This window comes from Marmota monax, unplaced genomic scaffold (genome assembly GCF_021218885.2).
Source record: "Marmota monax isolate L192 unplaced genomic scaffold, Marmota_monax_Labrador192_F-V1.1 WCK01_AAM20220418_F8-fsc00023, whole genome shotgun sequence".
Classification (NCBI taxonomy): Eukaryota; Metazoa; Chordata; class Mammalia; order Rodentia; family Sciuridae; genus Marmota; species Marmota monax.
In genome coordinates, this window is record NW_026692907.1 from 13589487 (window position 1) to 13616994 (window position 27508).

General features: G+C 39.4%; 1 protein-coding gene across 7 annotated transcripts in view; it reads left to right on the forward strand.

The window, feature by feature from the left end:
* Nucleotides 1–27508, forward strand: part of Dnajc6 (DnaJ heat shock protein family (Hsp40) member C6) — a 168619-nt gene continuing 141111 nt past the window's right edge. For 2 of the 7 annotated variants that reach the window (XM_046451148.2, XM_046451149.2), the window contains exon 1: nucleotides 17515–17722. Coding sequence is in view for 2 of the 7 variants with exons in the window: in XM_046451147.2 (XP_046307103.1) it covers nucleotides 6010–6124 (115 nt within the window). In the remaining 5 variants the exon portion in view is untranslated. Of the gene's footprint in view, nucleotides 46–5943; nucleotides 6125–17513; nucleotides 17723–27508 lie in introns of those variants that run through there. The other 5 variants (XM_058581561.1, XM_046451147.2, XM_046451150.2 and 2 more) reach the window with 5 other exon arrangements.

Consider the following 27508-nt stretch of genomic DNA (forward strand, 5'->3'; position numbering starts at 1 on the left):
GAGCAGATCAAATCCTCTGGATGTGCTAAGAAAATGGAAGTCAAGGTAAGTCTAAGCCAGGCCTCCTGGAGCTATTAACACTTAGCTGTATTTTAAAATAAGTTAGTGAGGACACGCAGGGAAATATGGTAGGAGAAGCTGGAAGGGAATTTGTAAGCCATCTGTTTCTTTTCTGAAGTCCTCTTTGTTTTTGGAAATGCAGGTGGCGGGGTGATTAAAATAGTAAGTCAGGAGGAGAAGGGACATAACCAATTTCACAGGTAGTTTGGATAATCAACACTAGATACCAAGTATTTTTACCCCCTTACCTTGAGGCATAACCACAAAATCAGAGGGAAATGCTTGTCTAGGGTATTAGTTGGTGTTATATCACCACTATTCTTCTTCTTCTTTTTTTTTCTTTTTGTACCAGGGATTGAACAAAGGGATATTTAACCAGTAAGCCACACCCCCAGCCCATTTTTCTTTTTAATTTTTTATTTTAAGATAGGGTCTTTCCAGGCATGGTGGCACATACCTGCAATCCTATCTGCTCGGGAGGCTGAGGCTCAGCAAAAAGCAAGGTGCTAAGCAACTCAATGAGATCCTGTTTCTAAATAAACTAGAAATTGGGCTGGGGATATGGCTCAGTGGTTGAGTTCCCCTGAGTTTAATCTCCATTACCCCCCCCCCCCCCGCCCAAAAAAAAGATAAGTTGCTTAGGGCCTTGTTAAGTTGCAGAGGCTGGCTTTGAACTTTCAATCCTCTTGCCTCAGCCTCCTGAGCCATGGGATTACATTGCACCACCATGCCTGTCTATAACCACTATTCTTGAGTAGCTTTGTTAAGGAAATAATTTGTTCTAAAGGCCTATTATTTTACTCTGGATGCCATAGAGAGCAATGGTTGGTAGTAAAAGAAAATTCAGCTTATCTCTGAGTTTTGTGTTCTTAGCCACAGAAATTGGAGTAATACAACAGTTCACCTATTTAACAATTCTATGTTGTTTCTAGTTTTTAACTATCACAAATAAAGCTGCTATAAACATTCATGTATAGGTTTTTATGTGAATGTGTTTTCATTTTTCTGGGATAAGTTCCCAAGGGTGCAGTTGCTGAATCCTGTGGTAGTTGTGTGCTCAGCTTTTATTAGAGACTCTTTTTTCAGACTGGCTATACTGTTTCAATTCCTACCAGTAATGTATGAGTGATCCAGTTTCTGTCTCTGCAAGTTTGCCAGCATTTGGGGGCTATTACTGTTTTTCAATTTAGTCATTCTGATAGGTGTATATCTAATTGAGGTTCTAATTTGTATTTCCCTAGTGGCTAATGATGCTGAATTTTTTTCATAAGCTTTTGTGCCATCCGTGTATCCTCTTCAGTGAAATATCTGCTCATGTTTTTTGCACATTTTCTAATTGGAGTTTTTATTACATAGTGTGTGTGTGTGTGTGTATATATATATATATATATATATATATATATATATATATACACATATACACACACACACACACACAAAGTCCTTTGTTGGATATGTGGTTTCTAAGTTTTTTTTTTTGCCCAGTCTGTAACTTGTAACTTGTTTCTTTGTCCTCTTGACAGGGCCTTTCACAGAACAGATACAATTTTGATAAGGTCTAACATATCTGTTTTTTCTCCTTGTGGACTGTGCTTTTGGCGAGAAGTCTAAGAACTCTTTGTATACTTCTAGAAGATTTCTTCTGTTTCTTTCTAAAACTTTTGTAGTCTTACTGTTTATAGTTAAGTCCACAATCCATTTTGACTTGATTTTTGTATAAGGTGTGAGGTTTAGGTTGGGATTATTTATTTATTTTGCCTTTGGATGTCCAATATACTAGGATCCTTTGTTGAAAAAGCTATCTTTCTTCTATTGAATTGTTTTCAAACCTTTGTCAAAAATTAGTTGGGCATATTTCTCAGGCTGTATTTCTGGGTTCCTTATTCTGTTGCATTAATCTTTGTGTCTATCCCTCTGTGAATCCCACACTGTTTTGATAAATGAAACTTTACTGTAGGACTTAGTATTGGGTAGAGTGATTCTACTTCATGTTCTATACATACAAAACTGCCCCCTTTGGGGGCTGATGATATAGCTTAGTTAGTAGAGTGATTGCCTTGCATACACAAGTCCTGGGTTCAATCCCCAACATCTCTCCCTCTCTCTCTCTCTCTCTCTCTCACACACACACACACACACACAAACACACACACACATACACACACACAAAGCCAAAACTGCTCCATTTTTCTCAACCACTTGAAGGTAAGTTAAATGCACTATGCCCCTTTAGTCTGAAATAGCTTAGTGTGTCTTCTAAAAATAGGAATATTTTATTAAATAACCACAGGGTAGTTATAAACTTTAACAAGTTTATCATTAATAAACATCTATTCTACCATCCATACTTAATTTTTTAAATTAGCCTAGTTAATGTATGAAGACTAACTTTGGAGACGAACTTTGGAGACTTAAAAAATAAAACACAACTCCAATACAGAGTCCAGTCTAGGGTCAGGTATTGTATGTAGTTGCCATGTCTCTTCAGCCTTCTTTGAAGTAGAACATATCCACAATCATTATCTTTTATGACATCAATACTTTTGAACACTATAGCATCCCCTCCTTTTTCTTTTTGTTTTTTTTTTCCTGGTCCTGGGAATTAAGCCCAGGGGCACTCCACCACTGAGCTTCATCTCTAGACATTTTTATTTTGAGACAAGGTCTTGCTAAGATGCCCAGGATGGCCTTAAACTTGAGATCCTCCTGCTTCAGGCTCCTGAGTAGCTGGAATTACAAGCATAGGCCACAGCATCCAGTCACCCTCCACCCCATCCCTTATAATAGTATAGTCCTCATTTTGGGTTTATCTGATGTTTCCTCATGATTATTAGATTGATATTGTTCTTTTTTTTAAACAGCTGTTGTTTTCTTTTATTATTATTATTTTTAGTTGTAGATGGACAACTATTTTCTTTTCAGATTGATTTTATTTTTTAAATATATGACAGTAGAAAGCATTACCATTCTTATTACACATATAGAGCACAATTGTTCATATCTCTGTTTGTATATAAAGTATGTTCACACCAATTCATGTCTTCATACATGTACTTTGGATAATGATGTCTATCACATTCCACCATCATTGCTAATCACCTGCCTCCATCCTTCCCCTCCCACCCCTCTGTCTTATCTAGAGTTCGTCTATTCATCCCATGCTCCCCCTCCCTACCCCATTATGGGTCAGTCACCTTATATCCAAGAAAACATTCGGCATTTGTTCTTTTGGGGGATTATTTTCTTAGCATTATTTTCTCCAACGCCATCCATTTACCTGCAAATGCTATAATTTTATTCTCTTTTATCGCTGAGTCATATTCCATTGTGTATATATGCCACATTTAAAAAAATCATTCATCTACTGAGGGGCATCTAGGTTGGTTCCACAGTTTAGCTATTGTGAATTGTGCTGCTATAAACATTGATGTGGCTGTGTCCCTATAGTATGCTGTTTTTAAGTCCTTTGGGTATAGAATGAGGAGAGGGATAGCTGGGTCAAATGGTGGTTCCATTCCTGGTTTTCCAAGGAATCTCCATACTGCTTTCCACATTGGCTGCACCAATTTGCAGTCCCACCAGCAATGTATGAGTGTGCATTTATTGTTGTTTGTCTTGATAATAGCTGCCATTCTTACTGGAGTGAGATGATACCTCAGAGGAGTTTTGATTTGCATTTCTCTAATTGCGAGAGATGATGAACATTTTTTTCATATATTTGTTGATTGATTGTACATCCTCTTCTGAGAAGTGTCTGTTCATGTCCTTGGCCCATTTATTGATTGGGTTATTTGTTATTTTGGTGCTTGGATAACTATTTTCATGTGGTGCTGAGACTCGAACCCAGTGCTTCACACATGTTAGGCAAGCACTCCTACCACTGAGCTGTAACCCCAGCCCAGGAGGTTGTTCTTTTTTGGCCAGAATTCTCCATAGGCAACATGTCTTTCTGAATGTATTACATCTGGGCACATTCAGTTTTCATCTGCCTCCGTTGGTGATTTTAAATTTGACCACCTAGTGAAGCTCTTGTCTGATAATCAATTGTTTGGACCTATAAAAATGGCAATTATATGATTTGACCCAACATTTAACTTTTTAAAAACATTTGTTCTTTTTAGGCTGGGATTGTGGCTCAGTAGTAGAGTGCTTGCCTAGCATGTGTGAGGCACTGGTTTCCACCCTCAGCACCACATAAAAGTAAATAAAGATGATTTTTTTTTCTTTTTAGATATACATGACAGTAGAATGTATTTTGACATATATACATGGAGTATAGCTTTTTATTCTAGTAGTTGTACATGATGTGGAGTTACTCTGATCATGTATTCATATATGAACATAGGAAAGTTATGTCTGATTCAGTCTACTGTCTTTCCTATCCCCATCCCTTATCCCTTCACTTCATTCCCCTTTAATCCAATGAATTTCTATTCTCCCCCCCCCCCCCCAGTTATTGTATGTTAGTATCCACATATTCAAGAGAACATTTGGCCTTTGGATTTTGAGGACTGGCTTATTTTCACTTAGCATGATAATCTCCAATTCCGTGCATTTACCATCAAATGCCATAATTTCATTATTCTTTACGGCTGAGTAACATTCCATTTTTTTTTTGTGTGTGTGTGTGTGTGTATCACATTTTCTTTATCCATTCATCTGTTGAAGGGTACCTAGGTTAGTTTCATAGTTTAGCTATTGTGAATTGAGCTGCTATAAACATTGATGTGGCTGCATCACTATAGTATGCTGATTTTAATTCTTTTGGATATATACCCAGGAGTGGGATAACTGGGTCAAATGGTGGTTCCATTTCCAGTGTTCTAAGGAATCTTTACACTGCTTTCCATAGTGGCGCACCAATCTGCAATCCACCAGCAGTGTATGAGTGTGCCTTTTCCCCCACATCCTTGCCAACATTTATTGTTATTTGTATTCTTGATAATTGGCATTCTTCCTGGAATAAGATGAAATCTCAGTGGAGTTTTAATTTGTATTTCTCTAATTACAGGAGACATTTAACTGTTATGGAGGTTTTTAGATATGTAATTTGCTCTCTTGTGCAGTTTACCAATCTGTGAGGTTAAGTATTAATTGTTTCACTTCCCTGAAAATACCATTGGCATATGAAAAACACTCCCCAAATACTAGCTATTATTATTGCAGCCTGGCAGTGTCGTCGTTTTGATACCCCTCCCGCCCCCCCGCAGTCCTTCCCAAATAGGAGCCGAATCTCAGCAGAGATAAGTAGTGTTCATGGCGTGGGTGGCGCCTCAGCTCTGCTATTTCGGTTTTCCCATCTGGAAAATAGGGAATACCTCTCACCTCACAGGGTTGCTAAGAGGTTTAATGGTATGTATGTAAAAGTGGCTGGACATATGTTCTCAAAAAATCATGGATAATTCGTAATTTGTTATTTGAAGAAAACAGGAATATCTATCAGTTCCCGCCCCCCCCCCCCTCCTTATTTCTAACATGTTCATTCATTCTGAGATAGTAGTAAGCTGTGAAAAAGACGGGGGAGGCGGGGGGGGGGAGAGAGAGAGAGAGAGAGAGAGAGAGAGAGAGAGAGATCATTTAGCCCTGTGTGATCTCTCTGGACAGAGCTTCGATTTCATCGTATGTGGTAAGGGAATAAAAATTAGTGCACACTCCACAGGTTTACTGTGATAATTAACGATGCCTGACTGTACTTGGGCACTGAGTGAAGGGCTTGTGACTTCAGCCTGCACCTGTTCAGTGCTCGCAGGCCGAGCGGCGCAGCGCGACCCGCCGCCCGCCCCGCCGCCTCCTGCGGGTTCGGTTTTCCCCTCCGCAAGCTCCTCCCCCCCACTGGCCGCGTCCACCCGGGCGGCGGCCGGGCACCTGGCAGACGCGCGGCTGCGGTGACAGAGAGCGGTGACCCTCGGGCCGAGGCGGCGGCAGTGGGGGAGGGGCGCGGGCGCACCGATGGGCGCGACTGAGAAAAGAGGCAAGAAGAGCCGGAGGCTGTTTTCGTCGCTGCGGCAGTGGAAGGCGACCCGGAGGCTCTGGAGGACGCGCTGGGCTGGCGAGGCGGCGCTGGGTGAGTGTGGGCGCGGTCGGCGGGGACCTGTTACCCGCCTGCGCCGGCCTCCAGCTGCTGGGCGCCGCCGTGGCTCGGCGCTAGGGCAGTGGGCAGTGTTAGCGGCCCTGGATCCGCAGGTAGGTGGCGGGGCCTGGATGCCCGGCCCGGGCGACCCCCCAAGTCGACCCTCGGTCGGCTGCGGGGACAAGACCACTCAGGAGCTCCATGGGGGACCTCGGTGAAGCGCAGGGTCGGTTCCAGCACCTCTCCCCCACGCGCCTAGACCTTCCTGTCTGTCCGTTTGGCTTTGCACAGAGGGAATGCAGGCCAGGCGACGCGATCTTTCTCAGGTTTGCATCCCCGTAGCCGGTCCCCCCACACCTGGCCTGGAGCCTGCAATGCAGTATCGTCGAGGGACTTCATCCGAAAGCAAGGTCCTCCCCATCTGGACTCAACCTACCCATTTTCTAACCCGTCTGCGGACACTCCCGGGTTACCTCCTAAACTCTAGCCACGATAAACTACTTTCCAAGCACACTTCATCCTGTCCTCACTAGGGCCTTAATTCACTTCCGCCTAGTCACTGACTCACTCCATCCATTCATTCCACAATTTGTATGGAGTCCCTCTCTCTGCTGGGGCCCGAAGGGAACAAAATATCAAGCCTCCTCCTTGTGGAACTGCTTCTAGAGATGGCGGTCATTCCACACCTAAAACAAACACACCCCTCATCTCGCAGGGCTGTGGGTAATTGGGAGGAATGAAGCTGGGAGAGGGAAAGGAAGGTGCACAGGAAGCCCCCCTAAAGCAGGGCCATCCAGTGGAGACCTGAGCCTGACTGGGTTCTTCTGGCAGGCAGCCAGAGGAGTGCTTGCTTGCCTCGGGGAATAACTTGTGGAGTGGTTTCCTGGAGCCCAGCAAGGGGAAGGGGGGACACAAGACTGGACTCAGTGCCCCAGCAGGCCAGGGGAAGGTGTGGGGAGTTTATTCTAAGTGAGCTGGGGAGTGATCAAGCAAGGAAATTACATGCTGGCTGGCTCTGACTTCTCTCTTTCTGCAATGGTCTTGCTCTCATTGCTCAGCCTGGCTGCTTCCTAATCCTCTGCCAAGACTAGTCAGATGTCATCATCTCCCTGAAGCTTTTCCTGAGGTTCCTGCCACCTGTAACCTCTCTTTAGAATTTCATCACCTGTAGGGCATTTGTCACTTCATCTGGTATTTTGGCTGTCAAAAGCGCATTCATCTTTTCTTCTCCCACTAGGCTAAGTGCAGGGCTTGGCACTTTGTAGACACCTGCACAGCATTGGCTTGTGTGTGGGGAGATAGGGGGAATTTTGTCTGTTTTCATCATTCAAAGATGCTTGCTCTGAGAGGCTGACATGCCTTGATTTCTAAAATGGCTGACCTGATCTAGGGCAGAAACCAGATGGCACCTGGGTCCTGTCACTGATGGAGTCACCTCCACCCCTTTGTTCTGAGGATTGAATGCATGAATGAATCCAATGAATTAAAGTTTATAAGGTGCTGGCACATGGTAAGCATTATAAGAATAAATTTGACAAAGACCAGTAATAGTTACCTTTCAAATATTTATTTATTGCACTGGAAACAAACTTTTCTGGTAGTGTAGTTAGGGAGATTCTGTAGGTTGAAATTGTCATCTTGCTTGACTTTCAAGGTATGTGTTCCTACTTTTAGACAGTTTGCCAGTAAAATTTCCTCCTGTCGTCAAGAGCTGTTGCTATCCTAGGGCTGAAGGCTGAGAACTCCTTTTCTTTAACTTGGTTGAGATTGGGGATTGCAACAGGTATTCCTTGAAAGGCAATTGCATACAGAGTGTGGTTCCAGGAATTGTATGAATGTTTACAAAAGAGGAGTAAAGGATATTGCCACTATAGTAACGAGTTAGAATAATTGTTCCAGTTTTTAAATTTATGAACCAAGTCTATACTACATGCACAGCATCCTCTACTCTCTGTTTCTCTGTTCCTGTCCTAGGAGTTCACCCATTGCTTCCAAGTACAGTTCTTAGGTGGGATTTTATCTGTTCCCTATATTTTTCTACTATTTATTTCTCTTCCTTTCCCCAATACACTCTGTGGATAAGGCCATTATAATATCTTCTATTATAAGATACTTTATAGAGTAGTTCAACTACAAGATCTTTCTCAGATCTTGATAATACCCCTGGAAGGAGAGAGGGCAGATGTTACTTATTTGCCTCATTTTATAACCCGAGGAAGGTGAATCTAGAGACACTGAGTGGCATGTAGGCAGTCACGTGACTGGTGAGTATCTGGCTCAGGCCTGACTACCTGTGAATTACCCTATCACATCTCCCTGAGCAAAATAAATATATTTTAGTGTCTATATTCATGGAGGGCCAAAGTAAAATTAATATATATTGTGTAGTGAAAGAAATCTATATCCTAATTATATTTGATATTTTCAAGAGTGGTCTGAATTTCTTACGATGATATCAATATCACTTTGGGCTTCCAGAATCATAGCTTTGATGTTAGACTGGGATTATAATATGACACTAACATGTGGCACACTAATAAGCTGTGTGATCTTAGCCAGGATACTTGTTATGGTTTAGATATGAAGTATCCCCCAAAGACTCATGTGTTGATGGCATGCATGGTCCCCAATGCAACATTGTTCAGAGGTGGAGACTTTGGAAATTGATTATAGTATCACCCTGTCTTCCACAGAAAATTTTAATTAAGCTTCTCCAGAAGTCTTCACCATAATTGATCTTATCAGCACAAGAATCTCTACAGAAGAGTTCAGTGTCGTTAAACTACTTATTTCCTGTTGCTCTATCTTACTTGGCTTTGCTTGGAAGCGATCAGCACTCCAGGTGCTGAACACCCCTTTACCAGTTTTTTTTTTTAGTTGTAGATAGACACAATACCTTTATTATTTTATTATTTTTATGTGGTGCTGAGGATGAACCCAGGGCCTCACATGTCCTAGGCAAGTGCTCTACCACTGAGCCACAACCCAGCCCCCTTTACTAGTTTTTCACAAACATTTATGGACTATTTAATATAAATAACAACATATATAATAGAAGCGTGCTTGCAAATGCAGAGTGTGATAAGAAAAACATTCTTTTAACTAGGTCTCTGGTCTTGGTCTGGAGATTCACAGAGGTGTTTACATTTCAAAGAGAAGAAGTTACTAATTGGGCTCCATGGTAACAGCTAGCAGGGGGAGAAAAGTAAAAGGAGAGCTTCTCAGGCACTGTCCTTGAAGGGTTAACTTGCCCAGAACAGTGAAAGAAAATGCTGCTTTTGTGTGATCTTCTGCAGACTGTGAGCTTCTGACCCACTCCTCTTACGTGCTGGGTATAAAGTTCCAAAACTGCCTGAATTCGGATGGACGGAGTTCAGGGGATCGATTGATTACAGTGAAAGCTCTGCCCTCTGAATCTGGCTATAGCCAAATAAATCTGCTTCCGGTTCCTATTTGGTGTCTTGCCTGTCTATTCTCCGCAACTGGATCACAAGGGCTATGACCTCATGAATGGCTTAATCCATTGAGGGATTCATAGCTGATGGCATTATTGGGAGGTGATAAAAACTGCAGGAGGTGGGGCATATTTGGAGGGAATTGGTCCTTGGGGGTGTGTCTTTGGGGACTACATCTTATCCGGAACACGCACTCCTCTCCGCTTCCTGGACTATGAGGTGAGCAGCTTTGCTCTGCAACACCTTGGCACCAGGACATACTGCTTTGCCTGATCACAGGCCTAGAAGGAATGGAGCCAGCTGACTATGGACTAGAACCTCTGAAACAATGAGCTAAAATAAATCTTTCCTCCTTTAAGTTGTTTGTCAGGTATTTGGGTCACAGTGACAAAAAGTTAACATAGTACTTAATCTTTTAAAAACTTAATTATCATCTATAAAACGGAGATGAAAATTTGTATGTCATATTACTATGATGATTAAATGAGTTCCTAACACATAGAGACTCACAAAAGGCTGGTTGTTATTTTTATGTATTTGAGTCCAGGTCTTTGACAATATGATCGCTCCCCAAATCAGTGAGCAATGGGAAAGATCATAGCTGGAGGATATTTGGGGACAGCTAAATCTTTTGGGCAAAGCAAAAGTTCTTCTGCACCAGCATCCTTCTTTCTCTCATCTTCCACCCCTCACAACACAGAGGCTGAAGGTAAGAAAGACCATGGCTTCTAGGGACTCTTGGCATCTTTTCATCCTAATGCTGTATCCTGTACAGAGTAGATATTCAATAAATATGTTCAGAATGAATGAATTATTTCACTCCTGTATAGCTCGAACCAGAATGAGTCTGAACATTTGTGACTATAGCTATAATATTAATACCTAGAAGGACAATTACTGGATCAGAGGACATATTCTTTTTCTTCTTAAGTTTGGGATATTAACAAGTAAATATCCATATGTTCATGCTATTTTAGTTCTTATCAGCAATGTATGAGATTCATGATTTCATTCCTAGACTTTTAAAAAAAAATCTATGGGTGCTTTATAATTATACATAATAGTGGGATTCATTATACCATATTTGTACATGCACATAACATAATTTGATCAATTAATTCCCCAGTACCTTCCCTTTTCTTCCCCTCTTCCCTCCCCGTGATCTGGTTTGTTCCACTCTACTGCTCTCCATTCTATAATTATTATTTTAATTACTTCATTATCACAATATATTTACATATATGAACCATTGTGTTATATTTGTACGTGGACATAGCATAATTTGGTAGATTTCATTCCTGAGTACTTCCCCATGCTTTCTCTTCCCCCTCCCCTTTTTGAGCCCTTTCTTCTACTCTATTCGTCTCTCTTCTTTTTTTCATGAGATCCCCCTCTTTTAATTCACATTTTTCTCTCTTTCTCTAGCGTCTGCATGTGAGAGAAAAATTCTACCCTTAACTTTCTGAGTCTGGTTTATTTCACTTAGCATGATGTTCTCCAGTTCCATCTATTTATCTGTTGCTAGATTTTTTTAATGCTTGCCAATCTGATGGGTGTGGAATGTATACTTATTTTAAGTTGATTTCCTTGATGAATAATGAAGTTGGGTGTCTTTTCTTGTCTCTTTACCTGAATATTGGCCATGCTTATGAGAACCTCTATGAAAAGCTTGTTCATATCTTTTCCTAATCTTTTACTTGGTAGTTTTTTTTCTGTAAGTATTTTCTTTTAATTTTTATTTGTTTAAATTTCAAAACAATCCACTTATGGGCGTTTCCATGATATCAGTTATATGAAAGCACAAATAAATTACTTTACAAGGTACCATTAAGCTTGTCTTCAGTAGTTTTTCTTATTTATTTATAGGACTTCTTTACATATTCTAGATGCTAGTCGTTTATTTGATTTAGATGTCAAAACAGCTTAAAAAGGGCTGGGGATGTGGCTCAAGCGGTAGCGCGCTTGCCTGGCATGCTGCGGCCCGGGTTCGATCCTCAGCACCACATACAAATTTTGTTGTGTCCCCCGAAAACTAAAAAATAAATATTAAAATTCTCTCTTTCTTTCTCTCTCTCTCTCTCTTTAAAAAAAAAAAAAACAGCTTAAAAAATCTACCATGTAAGTAGTTCTGAATGGGAATAGGCAAGCTGTGCTGGGTGGAATTAGCCCTTCAAATGCATCTGTTCTTTCCAGAGAATGCTATTTTAGTCAAATATCAAAGCTTTTACAGAAAAGGGAGTGAACAGAGAGTGAAAATACTTTGTGATCAGTAGACTTTGCTAGTCCTAGAAATATTGTTGATAATTGACCCTGAATTCCTCCCAGGAGAAATCACCTTATCCAGACCCTCCTGGGGCAAGGAGTCCTGGCCTGAGCTATGATCAGCCCTGGGAAAACACAGCTGGAACTAGAGTCAGGCTGCATCAGCAGGAAGTACTTTCTAGGACAGGTTAGTTGGAGAGGAGCACAGAACCCTTGCCCGGTAATTGGTGGGTTTGTCTCTTATTGTCATTTTCTGAAAACCTATTCCTAAAAACAAATCACATTAAATGAAGACAATCATACCTATCCAGCTTATTCCCAAGGTTATTGAAAAGATCAGGTGAGGTCATAAATATGAAAAGACTGTGTAAAAACAAGATATGTTAGCTAACCAGTCTTTTGCCCGAGTGGGAAAATCCAATGGACCTACAATATTAGGTCTGATTCCTTCTCCTGTGTTCCTTTCTGCAGACAGGTACACGATTGTAGAGCCATGGTTCTCTGACCATGTTCTCTAGACCAACAGCATCAACATCACCCTTGAACTTGTTAAAAATGCAAATTCTCAGCACTTACCTCAGAACTACCAAACTGGAAACTCTGGGGACAGGGCTCAGAAACCTGTGTCTTGACAAGTGATTCTGATGCACATGGAAGTTTGAGAACCTGTGACCTGCCGAATGAGCAAGGGCTTTCAAGCCAGCAAATGTGGGCTTAACTCAGTTCTTCTGTTTGCTAACTGTGTACTGAATATGTTATCAGACCCTCCTGGACTCCCAAGCTTTCACCAATAAAAGGAAAATAATGGGATGATTTCCTTCCCCTCCCTGGTCTTGGCAAGTGACCTTGACTCTTTTTACTTCATTTTTTTCCTCATCTAGAAAACTGGGACGGGCAAGAGTTAACTTGTTTCCACTCTTATTGTATGACAGCCACAGTCTGAAACAGTGCATGTTTTTATTTTATTTTTTATTCTTACAGTAATCCCTACTTTATAAATGAGGAAAGGTAGAGCAGAGAGAACCTTTCTTTTATTTCCAAAGTTACACAGCTAGTACCCTGGAATTCAAATCCAGGTAGCCTGCTGTGAGCATCCTTAAAGATACTCTTTGACCGATAAGTTCTTGATAAATGTATGACAATGGCAATAGAAAATCACTTGGCAGGTAGGAGGTGCTTCATATATCACTTTCCTTCCCCTTGCCTGGTAGTTTGAAGTCACAGGACTTTAACTGGTCTGACTTTCTTTCTTTCTTTCTTTCAATAATTGTTTTAGTTGGAGATGGACACAACACCTTTATTTTATTTATTTATTTTTATGTGGTGCTAAGGATTGAACCCAGTGTCTCACATGTGCTAGGCAAGGCTCTACCACTGAGCTACAACCCCAGCCCTAACCAGCTTTTCTTATAGCGGTGTTGCTCTCTTCTGTGGCTAATTCCCTAATCATACACCTCCACCCCACCCCCAACACATCAGCAGTTTTTCTCTCTTTGCCTCACCTCTTTATGGTCATTTAGGTGCTCTGAGCAAACCAGAGCCCTGGCTGGACTGAGGAAGAGCAGGTGGGATGGAGGAGGGGAAGCCACCCTCCTTCACCTCACCCTGGCATGTTTAGGGAATGAATGATGAAGCTAGAAGAGGCTCCAGCCTCATCAGAAAGACATTTGGTCTGTCTAGTAAGGGATGTATCTTCTGGGTCTCTCTTTGCTTACCTGTCCACTAAGCAAGAAATAAAAGTGCCACAAAAGTTTCAAAGGAATTATAGAAGTGTTTTTAATTTAATTTTATTTTTCTGTGCCAGTCTTTCTTCAGAGTAAAAGTTGCAGCTTAGAGATTTAACCCCCAATATTACAGCAGGGTTGTTTCCCACCCCACCCCCCCCTTTTTTTAAATGCCAGGACAATAAGAATCCTTATTCCCTTTGAGTTCAGAGTCTCACTCTGTTGTTCTTGAAAATTCTCTTCGATCTGCTCTCAAGATGGCCTCGCCTACTGGGCATGACTCACCAGTCTAGTGACTCAGGAGTGGCATCTAACAAGAGAAGGAATGTGCAGAGCTGTGGAGGGACTTAGTGGCCAGTAGAGCCTGCCTGAATCCTCTCAATGCAGTTATTGAGACAGAACATCAAGCCCAGCCGTGCCTGCTTATAGTGGTCCTTGGTTTCATTATTCCAATTTATTTGAAGGTTGGGGTCTGCCAGAGAGTTGCTTTGTTGTGGAAAACTCCAAAATTTAAGGCTGTTAATTGTCCCTCCATGAGGTGTGGCCTCGGGGATTACTGTGGGGCAGTGCAAGACTTGTGAGTATTCATCTGATGCTGGAAGGAATGGCCAGGGAATCAGGGGACTAAAGCTTTGGTGTGGTGTCAGGAGGGGAAACAAAGGCTTTTTATTTAATGATACCTTCAAAATGCTTCAACTTAATATTTTTAAAATTTCTTTTTTCTTTTTTTTTTTTTTTAGCTGTAGATGGACACAATATTTATTTGTGTATTTTTATGTAATACCAGGGATTGAACCCTGTGCCTCACGTGCATGCTAGGCAAGCACTCCCACCACTGAGCCACAACCCTGGCCTCTCAACTTAATATTAAAAAAAAAATCAAGGATTAATAGACACATGTACCAAATATACCAAAATGAACCTGAACATGGAGCTCACTGTACAATTTTTTTGACTTTTCTGAAGACTTGAAACTTTCCAACAATGTTGCGTAAGATGCAGGTACCCCCTAGCAATGACCACACTTAAAAAAAAAATAGATGAAGAATATAGAATGGCAGCCCTCCTTCCCTTCTCCCACTTTCTTACTACTCCCAGTCTTCATCTCCCCACCCCCACCCTGGAGCAGCTTGTTTGATTAAAAGGGGCCTAGAGTGAGACAGGTCAGTGGTTAGCTACTCCTTTATGCCAAGGGCTATATATCCCTTTGATATGTATATCCTCTCATAATAACCATACAAACTAGTTATTATTTTTCATATTTTATGAGGAGACTGAGACTCAGAGGGCTAAACTTGACCCAGGTTAAAGGTAACAATCTTAAAATAATTATGGAGCCCTACTTTGTGCGTCAAACTTCCTGCCACATACTTTACATGTTTTAACTCATTTGAACCTCTACTGTCCCTAGGGGATATGTACCATTTTTATCTTCATCTTACAGATCAGGAATGGAAACTTGGAGAGGTGCAAAAATTTGTCCCAACTATCCTTAGTGGTCAGTAAATGGCAGAACTTGCTAGCCTTTTCAGAGCCCTTGCCCCACTATTCAGCCCAGGTCTGGACATCCCTTTGCCTAACTCAGTAAGTTAGCACACCTTGTGGAAACCTCTTGACCTGAGACCACAAGCTTCTGAGGACAGAGAATTTTTTTTTGGCTCTGTGTCATTCTTATTTGTTCAGAGCAGTACCTGGCACTAAGAATACTATTGAATGAAATGGTGCATAAATTCCTCAGCCTTCTCAGCTCTGAAATGTGCTTCTACTGGTAACTTTTTGACTGTTCTGAACTTAGTTTTTGAAGGCAGAGATGCCCGTATCTTTGATGTGATGTATAGGCCAGTGCCTCATTCGGTGGCCAGTGAGGAGTTATAAGGAAGGCACGTGTATTAGGAGCTTTCTATCACTGTAACAAAATCCCTGAGATGACTTATAAAGAAAAAATGTTTATTTTTAGCTCACTGTTTTGGAGGTTCCAGTCCATGACTGGCTTTATTTTGGGGGGCTTATGGTGAGGCAGCACATCATGGCAGGTGCATGTGGTAGAGCAAAACTGTTCAATTCATGACCAGGGAGCAAAGAAAAAGACAAAGGGTTGGGGTCCCACAGTGCCCTTTGAGGCTATACCCCTCAATGACTTAAAGATCTCCCTCTAGGTTCCAAGTCTTAAAGGTTCTACCACCTTGGGGACAAAGCCTTTAACACATTGGAGGACACTCAAGATCAAAATTATAGCAGCATATTCCTGATTGGTCTTAAGTTGTCAAACAAGAGCAAAAAGGCATTACTGTCAAGGAAAGATGGAAACCGGAAAAACAAAACACAAAAGAAAACAAAAACAACCTTAAAATTTTCCAAACTTCCAGGGAGTCTTCAAATTTTAGCAGCTAGAAATCACCCCCAGGGAGCACTAGTGGTCATGAAGTCTTTCACTCCATAGCCTTCTTTGACTCTTGGCTGCATAATAAGTAGCTGAACACTGGCAATTAGTCCTCTTAAATGTACCCAAGCAGTTGGTAATTATACCTTGCATTTATAGAGTGCTTAGTTTACAAAGTACTGCATCTGTTCTCTCTTTTAATCTTGCAAACAACCTGGTATATATCCAGGGCAGGTATGATTAGCCCATTTTACACACGAGGAAACTGATGGTAGAGAGGCTAAATCATCTGCCTTACACACTCAGTTAATAATTGGTAGGCAGAGAGAGAGGTCTTCAACCTCTTCTCTTGACTCCTAGTCCAGGAAATTTTCTGTGTCAATATTGTATTTAACCCAGCAATTCTGTGGATGAGAGCAACAGATAGATATATTTCTTTTTGTTGTTTTTCTTCCAGCTTAGTTAGGTTTTAGATTGGGTCAGTTAATCCTTATGGGTATCAGTTTACCAATCTGAATAATGGAGAACAAACACCAGATATCAGTGAGGGCATATGGAGTAGAGGAAGTTGTCATGGTTTGAACTTAAACAAGAAAACAACAACAACAATAAAAAGAATTCTGAGTGAAGATGTTTGGAAGACTGATGATCCTGACCTATTTTCCATAAGTTAAAAGTCACCTCACTTGGCTTCCTTATCTAAAATGGCACCTCTGTAACCTGATTACCATGCTTCATTTTTCTTTACAGCATTTACTGCCATTTATTATATGACTCTGTTTGCCCATTGCATGTCTGAATCCTCCCACCAGAATGTAATAGTCATGGGAGCAGGCATTTGGTTTGTTTTTGTACTTGGAAACCCTAACAGGTAGAATAGTGCCTGGCACAAATAATCATTTGTTGAGTGAATGATCAAAGAGTGAATTAATGATTCCAAGTTGCATAAGGATATGAAGTAAGCTTGAATTGAATGATGGGAAGATTTGCCTGAAATTTCCTTGCCCTTCCACTGAGGGATCTCTTGGTATGGCTTCCTCATACCTATTCCTGGCTGAGCCACCCAATGGCTTACAACCAACCAAAGTCTCCTTGACTGTCTACTTACACCTGGGGGGAATGAATTCAGTAATCTGTGTCCATGCACCAGATCCTTGTATTGCACCCTATGCTTTTGTTTCAGAACAGCTGGGAGCACTTGTGAGTACTGGGGACCGGTCTCAGTGCACTGTTGTATCCTCACTGCCTAGCATGGTTCTTGAACCACATCGGTAAAAAATGTTGTTGAAGAGATGAATGAAGCAATGAATGAATATGTAAGAGGAAACAAAACACAGGGCTCCTAATCCCCTTTAAAAATGCAGTTACTGTTTGAAAAGAAGCCCAGCACAAGGCATAGACATTGCCCTTTCAATGTGAACCAAATCTCTCCTGAGGCAAGGAGGCGCTAAACAATTGGTTCCTTACCCTGAGGGAAGGAAAGGCAAGTCTGGCTCCGGATCCGGTTCCATGCCATGTTTTGGAAGTTGTGTTTATGTCTGCCTTCATCCCCATCCTTTCCGCTCTAGCATAAGCAAAATTATAACCCCGCACACTGACTTGCATGCAATTATCATAGCCTGGGTGCTCCTCCGCTGAGGGACTTCGCCCCCGAGACCGCTGACTGTCTGTGAATGACAAATCAAAAGTCAGGGTTGCAGAATCAGCTGGACTTTTCTGCTTATTGGCAGCAGAGGGAGGAAGCAGAGAATGAAAGATTCTGAAAATAAAGGTAAGGGGCCAACTGCAGAGGGGAGGCTAAAAGATGCTAGGGATGAGATGTCACTCCGTGAATATGTTTAAGTTGTATTACTGGCTGATTTAACATTACTATGTATATATTATTCAAAAATTCTAGTTATATAATAAGTGTGTCTGTCTTAAATGACTTTTGGTTTCCAAATATTGTGTCATTCAATTTACCATTTTTGTAGTCCTAAATATAACTACAGTTTTTTTTTTTTTTTTTTTTAAATTCTGTATTTGATCTTGGCTAGCACATATTTCCATTTCACAGATTTCCTTATAATAGCTTTCAGAATCTTGATAATTGTATTTTGGGATGTTCCTAATAGTTAATCATTAAAAGGTAGGTTTTCAACGCATTATTGGAATATCTAAAATAGTTGGGACTTAAACAATTTGTATTTTCAAGAAAAAATGTTGATGGAGAATCCCTCAGCGTACATTCATCTTTTCAGAGGGCCCAGTGGGGAGCCATCTGACCTTCAGAACTGTTTATCTTGCTAAGAGATATACGAATGCAAACTCCACCCCCAACCTCCCCACCACCCCAACCAAACAAGGAACCCCCCAAACTAAAACAGAAACAACCCCCAGACCTCCTCAAATCAAAGAGCAACATCATTCTGTTTGAGGAATGGGAGAGGAGAGAAACGTGTTTAAATGAAAACTCAGGAAAGGAAAGATCTCATTGAAAACGAGGTAACCAAATTTCAAGTTCAACAACAAGAATTCTGGAGCATTCTGGGGTTTTAAATTCTGAAGCTCTTAAAATTTCTGCCGCAGTTGGGGGAGGAGCAATGGACCCCTGGGTCTCAGGAGGCTACACGTGGTCCCACGTTCTTCCTTCCTTCTTCCTGCCTCCTGCATTGGTCGCCCTCCTGGTCCTCGTGCGCTGGGAAGGCTCAGAGGGACCGCGCGCCTTGGGGACGGCGCTCCGGTGGCCGCCATCTCCGCGCCGCGGTGCACTGCCCCTGCTTCCGGAGCACTAATTTTAGGGTTCTCCAGCCCGCCCTTCATCCCGCCTGCTGTCTGTGTGTCTCCCAGGAGCTGCTGCGCAGCAGTTTGCACCCCACCCTCTGCTGGCGCGCTCTGATTTAAGGAGGCCCCAGCGCTTTGCCCTTGGGCTTTGGGGGCTTGCGTGTGCCCTAGGAGGCACGCAGCGCTCAGGGCAGGTCACATGCTGCTTCTTCGCCGCTAGTGCGTCTCACGACCCTCCCGAGCCTGGGTTAGGTTTTCTGGGAGATCATTGCCATAGCTCAGGGTCCAAGCCTTCTTGTGCTCTGGACCACCAGGCTTGGCCTTCAGTTCCCTGGAGTCTGCCTCTGTTTGTGGCTTGTTATAGGATTCCTTCCTTGTAACAGCATCCACAGACAGACAGACCGACCATACAGGCACACACAATAAGAAGGAGGAATATAAAACAAAATAACAAAAACAAACCTCACACAACCTGATGCCAGTGGATAGACTGACATTTTAAGCTACCATACTGTTTGTAATGACGGTTCTTAAGCAATCCCACTTTCTATAACTGAGGCTTTAAAAGTGCCCGGGGTTGCTAGTGTTAGTAGCATTAATATCTCATAGGCTCTGGATCATTCACGTCCACGTATTGACCTATGTGGTTTTGATGTTTTAAATTTTAATTAAGCAGCCTTAGTGGGGAAGAAAACAGCTGTCCATGAGCCTGGTAAATGCAGAGAGGAACTATTCACTCCTGTGTCTAAGCCAGCCAGTCTCTCATGGACAAACAATGCCTGTGCATGTGTAATCAAAGTAAAACTAACTCTGAGAAGAACGGTGGCTTTTCCTGTGTTATTTGCAGTGGCTGGAGAAAGGGTTAATGAAAAGAAAAAAAAATTTGCTTATTTGCCAAGTCATGCTAGGCCGTGGACTTGAGTTAGAAAAAATTAAACCTGCCTAAATTGGAGGTTCAGGCTGAGGTCAGTATTCACCATTGTTTAGAATCAAAATACTCCTGTTTTCTCAGTGTAGCAGCATGTTTTAGGCTTCAGATCCCCAGTCCTATCTGAGGGGAGTATTTAGAATGTTTGTTTCACTTTGGGTTGAAAACAGCCTTGGGCAGGGAGTTAGAATAGTCAGGTTCTGGCTTGTTCATTTATCACTCTTGGTGACCTAGGACAAGACCCTTTATTTCCTTGGGTCTCAGTTTCTTTATCTCTAATATGCAGAGATGTTAGACTGCAATAGTGTTTTTTTTTTTTTTTTTATTGTGGGGGATTAGTTCAGTAAATCTTAAGCAACATTTTAGATGAAACAATAGAAAATGTCAGAAACTGTTGCACATGGCAAGAGTTACCGTTGTTCTCTGTAATTTATTTCTGTTTTAAATATTTATGTTCATGTATTTAGGTATGTTGGCTGTATTCTGACATAAGATCTATTTTTAACTGAGTTCCAGTCAAAACAGTTGGAAGAATACTGACATACATGATCACTTATTAATTTGGTTTTCAAAGTTTGTGAAATGCAGTTTTATATGCATATTTATGTCTATCTCTCTCTCTCTCTATCCATCCTTCTATCTATCTATCTATCTATCTATCTATCTATCTGTCTGTCTGTCTGTCTGTCTATCTATCTATCCATCCATCCACCCACCCATCCATCTACTGAGATTCTTCCAAGTCCATTTCTGGAAAGAATCTCTTAAGAGCTGGGAGACGGATATGTGCTGTTGAACCTAGCTGAGTATGTGATGTGAAGTGGTGTGTATGTGCAGGTGGGTTTTGAGGAGAAAATGTGACCATGGCAACCAGACCATGAGAGCTATTTGTGGGTACCAATGCACCAGTTGGTGACCTGAATATAAAACAAATACACAAAAATTTAGAGTCTTTATTGCTGAAAAGGACAGCAGAAAAACTACTAAAATGTACTAATTGTTCAGAAGTTAACTCTCCCTGTAAAAACCGAACAAGACTACTAGGTGAAATTTAAAGAGGTTGACGGGGCGAAAAAATGATTAGAATAGGGCTGGGGCTGTAGCTTAGTGGTAGAGTGCTTGCCTCACACGTGTGAGGCAGAGGGTTCTATCCTCAGCACCACATAAAAAAATAAATAAATAAAGACTTTTTTTGTGTGTGTGTGTGTGTCCATCTACAACTAAAAAAAATATTAAAAAATGATCAGGATATTGGTAGACAGAAGTTGCATTTTTATAATTCACTGTCACGTTACTGGTGTTCAGTAAAATGTTTCAGAATTTGAAAATTCAAAACTGCCTACTTTTCCCTCTTTTTAATATATCTTAGGATAGTCCAGTGAGATTTTTGTCTGTTTGGTTTTTGTTTTGTGTACCGGGGATTGAACCCAGGGGTGCTTAACTACTGAGTCATATTCCCAGCCGTTTATTTTTTTTTTTATTTTGAGATGGGGTCTCGCTGAGTTGCTTAGGACCTTGCTAAGTTCCTAAGACTGCCTTTGGATTTGTGATCCTCATTCTTCAGCCTCCCAAGCTGCTGTTGCTGGGATTACAGGTGTGTGCCACTGCGCCTGGCCTAGTGAGTTTTTTTGTTTTGTTTTTAATTCAAAAGACATTGTATAACACACACCAGCCTATCTCAGTAGCTTTGCAAGCCAGGAAAAAAAAAAGTAGGACACATCTTAAGAAGAAAATAGTGAAATTATTTAATGAGTAGATATCAGCAAACATGACAGCTAATTATAATAATAACCATACTTCTATTTAATGAACAACTAGTACACAAAAAGCTCTCTGTGAGGTAATTTACATATTGTCACAATACTGGAAGGTAGGTGGTGCTTTACATGTAAAGAAATTGATTAAGATTTTATTCAGGCACACATAGCTAGTAAGAGGTAGAGCCAGAATTCAAACTCAAGTCTTTTTAATCAAAAACCATTCACATGGGGGTTGGGGATGTGGCTCAAGCGGTAGCGCATTTGCCTGGCATGCGTGCGGCCCGGGTTTGATCCTCAGCACCACACACAAAGATGTTGTGTCCGCCGAAAACTAAAAAATAAATATTAAAATTCTCACTCTCTCTCTCTCTTTAAAAAAAAACAAAAACCATTCACATGGCAAGCACGGGCTTGAAAATAAGAAACATTGTAAAATTGTGGGTTTTAATAACATTGTCAACATCATTCATTATTGGAATTAATTTACTATTATAAAAAGGGAAATGTGAACCTTAGAAAATGATCGCTTTTAACTAATATGCCAGATTGTGTTTATTTGAAAAACAGACATTTTAACTCTAGACATTGAGCTCCAGATTTTTCGATGTGTTCTTTGAGTATTTTATGAAACAAGTATTAGAAATAGAAGTAGAAAGGAGAGGAAAATGTGAAAAGTTGGATGGAATTTTTTTTTTTTGTCTACAAGAAGTCAGAGAAGATAGCTCTCTTTCAATGTTTCTGTTATTTTTTTACATTTTGTTTCTAAAGAACAATATAATATTCTGTAAGCAAATTAACACATGTGTAACATTTTAATGTGGCAAAGCTAGGATTTGAGCCTTATCTATGACTCATGAAAGAATTTTCATGGAAGTTATTACAAAATCTATTGGAAACTGAATAGACTCAGATCCAGACTTTTAGGCCCTACATATTAAAAAAAAATATATAGTATCCAGCTCTTAATCTGTAATTAAGAATAAAATAAGCATAAGAAAACCCCAAAATATTGTGATTTCTTTTTTTCTTAACTACCATGATTTTTGACTTTTAGAGAAAATTCACATTCTTTCAAGGATTTTTGTCAGTGGGTTTTTATTTTTTAATTTTTTTTAAGTACCAGGGATTGAACTCAGGGGCACTAAACCACTGAGCCACATCTCCAGTCCTTTTTTTTTTTTAATTTTTAGTTGTCAATAGACTTTATTTATTTATTTATATGTGATGGTGAGAATTGAACCCTGTTCCTCATGCATGTGAGGCAACTGCTCTGCCACTGAGCCACAACTCCAGATCCCCAGTCCTATTTTGTATTTCTGTTTAGAAACAGGGTCTCACTGAGTTGCTTAGCACCTTGCTGTTGTTGAGGCTGATTTTGAACTTGTGATCCTCCTGCCTCAGCCTCCCCAGCTGCTGGGATTATATGTGTGTGCCATTGTACCTGGCTCAGTGCTGCTTTTGACTGGATGGGTGGCGAAATGATATTTTAATGGTGATCTGCACCTGGTTGAAGAATTTCTCAGGGTTTCAGGACTAGCATGTGGTAGAGTTGTGATTAGAGATTTGTCTATGCCATTGCTTCTCATTGGGAATGGACACACAGGAGATTTGCAAGTACTTTTTTAATAGTCACCTGATTGAGGGGCTCTGGTAATATCCATGGGCAGAAACCAGAAATACCACATGTCCTGCAGTGTCTGGACTGTTCCAATCAATGGCAGATTAGCTGATGTCCTCTGCAACTTTCAAATGTTTTGTTGAAGAAGTAGGTAAAAACCCTCATGCTTTTCTGAGCCTAGAACATAAATTGGCTTTTCATACGTACTGAAATCTCCAAGCTATGTAAATCTAAGGAAGATTGTATTTCTCAAGTTCAGAAAATCATTTCCCCAAAAGCAATATCACTTTTGTTTGAGACCCCAGTACAATATACCTGTTTCATTCTATCTACATACAGCTGCAAGTATTTTATTTATTATGTCTTTTCACATAGTTCTACCTGAGCTTTTGCATATTGAAATACACATTGTTTTATTATAAATGATTTATGTCACTTCCCCTTTACATTGCAGCTGAAACATTTTATGTATACAATATATATTTTTTTCCTGTTTTGTTTAATTTTGTGTTAGGTAGATTGATGTCATCTAAAGATATTCAAGGGAGAGACAAAATGTTCCTATATTTCTATATATCTGTGTTGCTCAGTGAAGAGTAAAAGGACTTGGTTTTGCTCCCCTTCCTCTTTCAAAGGAGTCTGAGCTTCCTCTTTCAGAGGAGTCTGAGCTTCCTCATTCAAAGGAGTCTGAGAATTATATATTCAGTACTGTAATTCTGGCACTTCAAAAAATATTATGACAGGGCTGGGGATATAGCTCAGTTGGTAGAGTGCTTATCCTGCATGCACAAGGCCCTCATTCAATCTCCAGTACCACCAAACCAAACCAAACAACAACAACAAAAAACAAACCAAAAAAAAAAAACAAAAAAAAACCCAAACTTATAACAGTTCACAACAGTGGGATTGATTGACCCATAACTACCCTCTTCAGAGGGCAAAGACACTAGGGTTTAAGTGTTACAAATTTGCTAAGAAGTAATGTTACTGCTCATTGTTTTTATTTTATTTTATTTTTTTATGTTACTATAATGAACACTTCAAATTTCATTTTTGAATTGTTCCTGAATATAGAAATAAAACTCATTTTCATATGTCAACTTTATTTCAGTGACCAGTTGGTTTTCTGTAAATAATGACAATTTCATTTTCTCTTTTCCTATCTTCTTTTTTGTTTTTTCCTTGTCTTATTTCACGAGCTAGGATCTCTCTTAAGTTGTTATGTTCTGTTAACATTGTCCAGATATACTTTATTGGAAGGGATATATTAGAGCCAGGTTGAATTTAGTAAGTGCTATATATTGAGCCTTTTTAGTACCTATTCTGTTAAATTTTTTAGATTCTTTTTTTTTTAAAGAGAGAGAGAGAGAGAGAGAGAGAGAGAGAGAGAATTTTAATATTTATGTTTTAGTTTTTTGTCGGACACAACATCTTTGTATGTGGTGCTGAGGATCCAACCTGGGCCACACGTATGCCAGGCGAGCGCGCTACCGCTTGAGCCACATCCCCAGCCCCATGTTTTTTAGATTCTAAATATTTTTTTATCATTTCTGAAATTACATTTTCTCCTATTTTTGTGTACTTCATAATATTGCGTGACTGGTATTATATAGTTCCTATTTTCCACCTCATTTGTCATATTCATGGAGATTTGGTTCCACATTTTATGTATGCCAATTATTTCAATTTTGTTAATTTTATAGTACAGATCTCTCATATCATCACTGATTTCTTTTTTCTCATTCTGTTGGTTCCTAAGAGAAGTGGTGATTGTGAGTATCCTTATCCTGTTCTTGATCTCAGGGGAAAAGCCATCAACTTTTCCCACTGTTAACTACAATATTTCTTAGGGGATTCATATAGACACCTTTTATTAGATTAAGAAAGTTGTATTTTTAGTCTGCTCAGTTTTTACTAAGAATTGATGCTGAGTTTTAGCAAATATTTTCTTTCTGATCATATGTTCCATTTTATTTTGTTGATAGTATGTTGAATTATATTGATTTTTTTGAGTGTTAAGCCAACTTTGTACTTCTGGAACAAACTCAACCTAAGTTGTCATGTTGTCCTTTTTGTGTATTGCTGGATTTGACTTGCTAGTATTTTATTGAGGAACATCTTTGTTCAGGAAAGAGACTAACTTGTGATTTTCCTTTACTGTAGCACCCTTGTTAGGATTTGGCATATCGGTATGCTGACTTAATGAAATGAGTTAGGAAGTACTTGTTCTTTTTTTTTTTTTTTTTTTAAATATTTATTTATTTATTTTTCGGTGGACACAACATCTTTGTTTGTATGTGGTGCTGAGGATCGAACCCGGGCTGCACGCATGCCAGGCGAGCGCGCTACCACTTGAGCCACATCCCCAGCACCAGTACTTGTTCTTTTTCTGTTCCCAAGAAGAGTTCTGTAAAAGTTAAATTATTACTCAAATGTCTAAAAAAATTCACACTGTCTAGAAAAAAGCGATTTGGGTCTGGAAATGTTTTTGTGGATTCAATTGCTTTAAGAGGTATACAGTTGTTCAAATTTTCTATTTCTTTTTGTGTTTTAACAAGGTGTGTTTTTCTAGAAATTTGTTCATTTTTTCCTGATATAAGTTTTTTAAAATAATATCCTCATAATTATTTAAATATTTATAGTTATTGTGGTAGTGTATCTATTTTTCATTCCTAATATTGATTTTTTTAAACTGGTAATTCTCACTTATTTTGATTCATATTGCTGAAGTTTTATGAACACTAGTAATCATTTCAGTTTTTGACTTTGTTGTTTTTTGTATTTTACATTTATTTTGTATCTCATGAGTTCCTGCTTTTATCTTTATTATTTTCTTCTATGCACTTTGGTTGTAATTTCAGAATTTTTTTTTTTAGTTTCTTGACATGGAAGTTTATATCTTTGATTTTCAGCCTTTGTTTTTAAAAATATTTTCATTTGAGGCTATAAATTTTCTTTTAAGCATAGTGTTTGTGTATCTTGAGAGTATTATGTCATATTTTATATTATTTAGTTTAAAAGATTTCACAATTTCCATTATGATTAATTTTTTTAATTAAAAATGTAGTCCTTAACTTCTAAGTATTTTGGATGTTTCTAGTTTTTTTGTTATTATTATTGATTTATAATAATTGTTATTGATTTCTGACTTACTTTCACTGTAGTGAGAGAACATACTTTGGATGACTTCAGTTCTTTTGAGGTCCTGCATATGATCGATTTTTATATATGCATATTGTGTTTTTACTTTTAAATACTGTGCATACTAAGATTGTTTGGTTCCACATTTTATGTATGCCAATTATTTCAGTTTTGTTAATTTTATTGTACAGATCTCCTATATCCTTATTAATTTCTTTTTTCTCATTCTGTTGGTTCCTAAGAGAAGTAAAATGCCTGTGTTGTGATTTTTGATTTTCCTATTTCTCCTTTTATGATTGTCAATATATTTTTTATTTAACCTTGAGGTTACGTTATTAAATGCATATTATATAATTTTTTTTTGATGGTACTGGGGTTGAACCCAAGGACACTCTACTATTGAGCCACATCCCCAGCCCATTTTAATTTTTATCTTGAGACTAGTTCTCCCTGGGATTACAGGTGTGCACCATTGCACCATTGCACCTGGCTCATATCATGTAAATTTACAATTGTTATATTTAATTACAAAATGTCTCTCTACTAATTCTTCTTTTGATATTGTAGATATACCAGGTTTCTTTGGGTTAATTGATATTTTATTTTATTTATTTATATATATTTTTAGATGAACAGAATGCCTTTATTTTACTTGTTTATTTTCATGTGGTGCTGAGGATTGAACCTAGTGCCTCATGCATGCGAAGCAAGCGCTCTGCCACTGAGCTATAGCCCCAGCCCAATATTTTATACTTCAATTTTTTTGTTCCCTTTTATTTAATCTGTATCTTTTATAAGCAGCATATAAATGAGTTTTTAAAAATACAGTCCAGCAATTTTGTCTTTAGTTTGAAAATTGATATATAAAGATCTGTAGCAACAATGTTAGTTATTGCATATTTCCTATTTGTATCCCATCTGTCTTACTTACCTTTTTTTTCCTTTCATTTTTTTTTGCTTTCTTTTGGATTAATCAAGCATTATTTTTAACTTTTCCTTTTTCTTCTCTACTAGCATAGTAGTTACACATTTGTTTTCATCTTACTTTGCGTGTGTGTGTGTACGCGTGTACATGCTAGTGTTATTTTTATTTAATCATATTCCAGACAATGTTAGGATCTTAGAACACTTTAACTCCACTTACTGTTTTCTCTCCCATCTGCATCCTACCTTCTGCCTTTTGTGTTATTTTTGTAATTCATTTTAATTATATACATAGTTAAGCTTCCATGAGAGACTAAAATTGTTGTTTTATATTCTGTATTCATTTGAATCTGTGTTCCCTTAGATTTACTTACATATTTACTCTAGTCACTGTTTTTCATTTCTTCCTTAATTCCTATATGT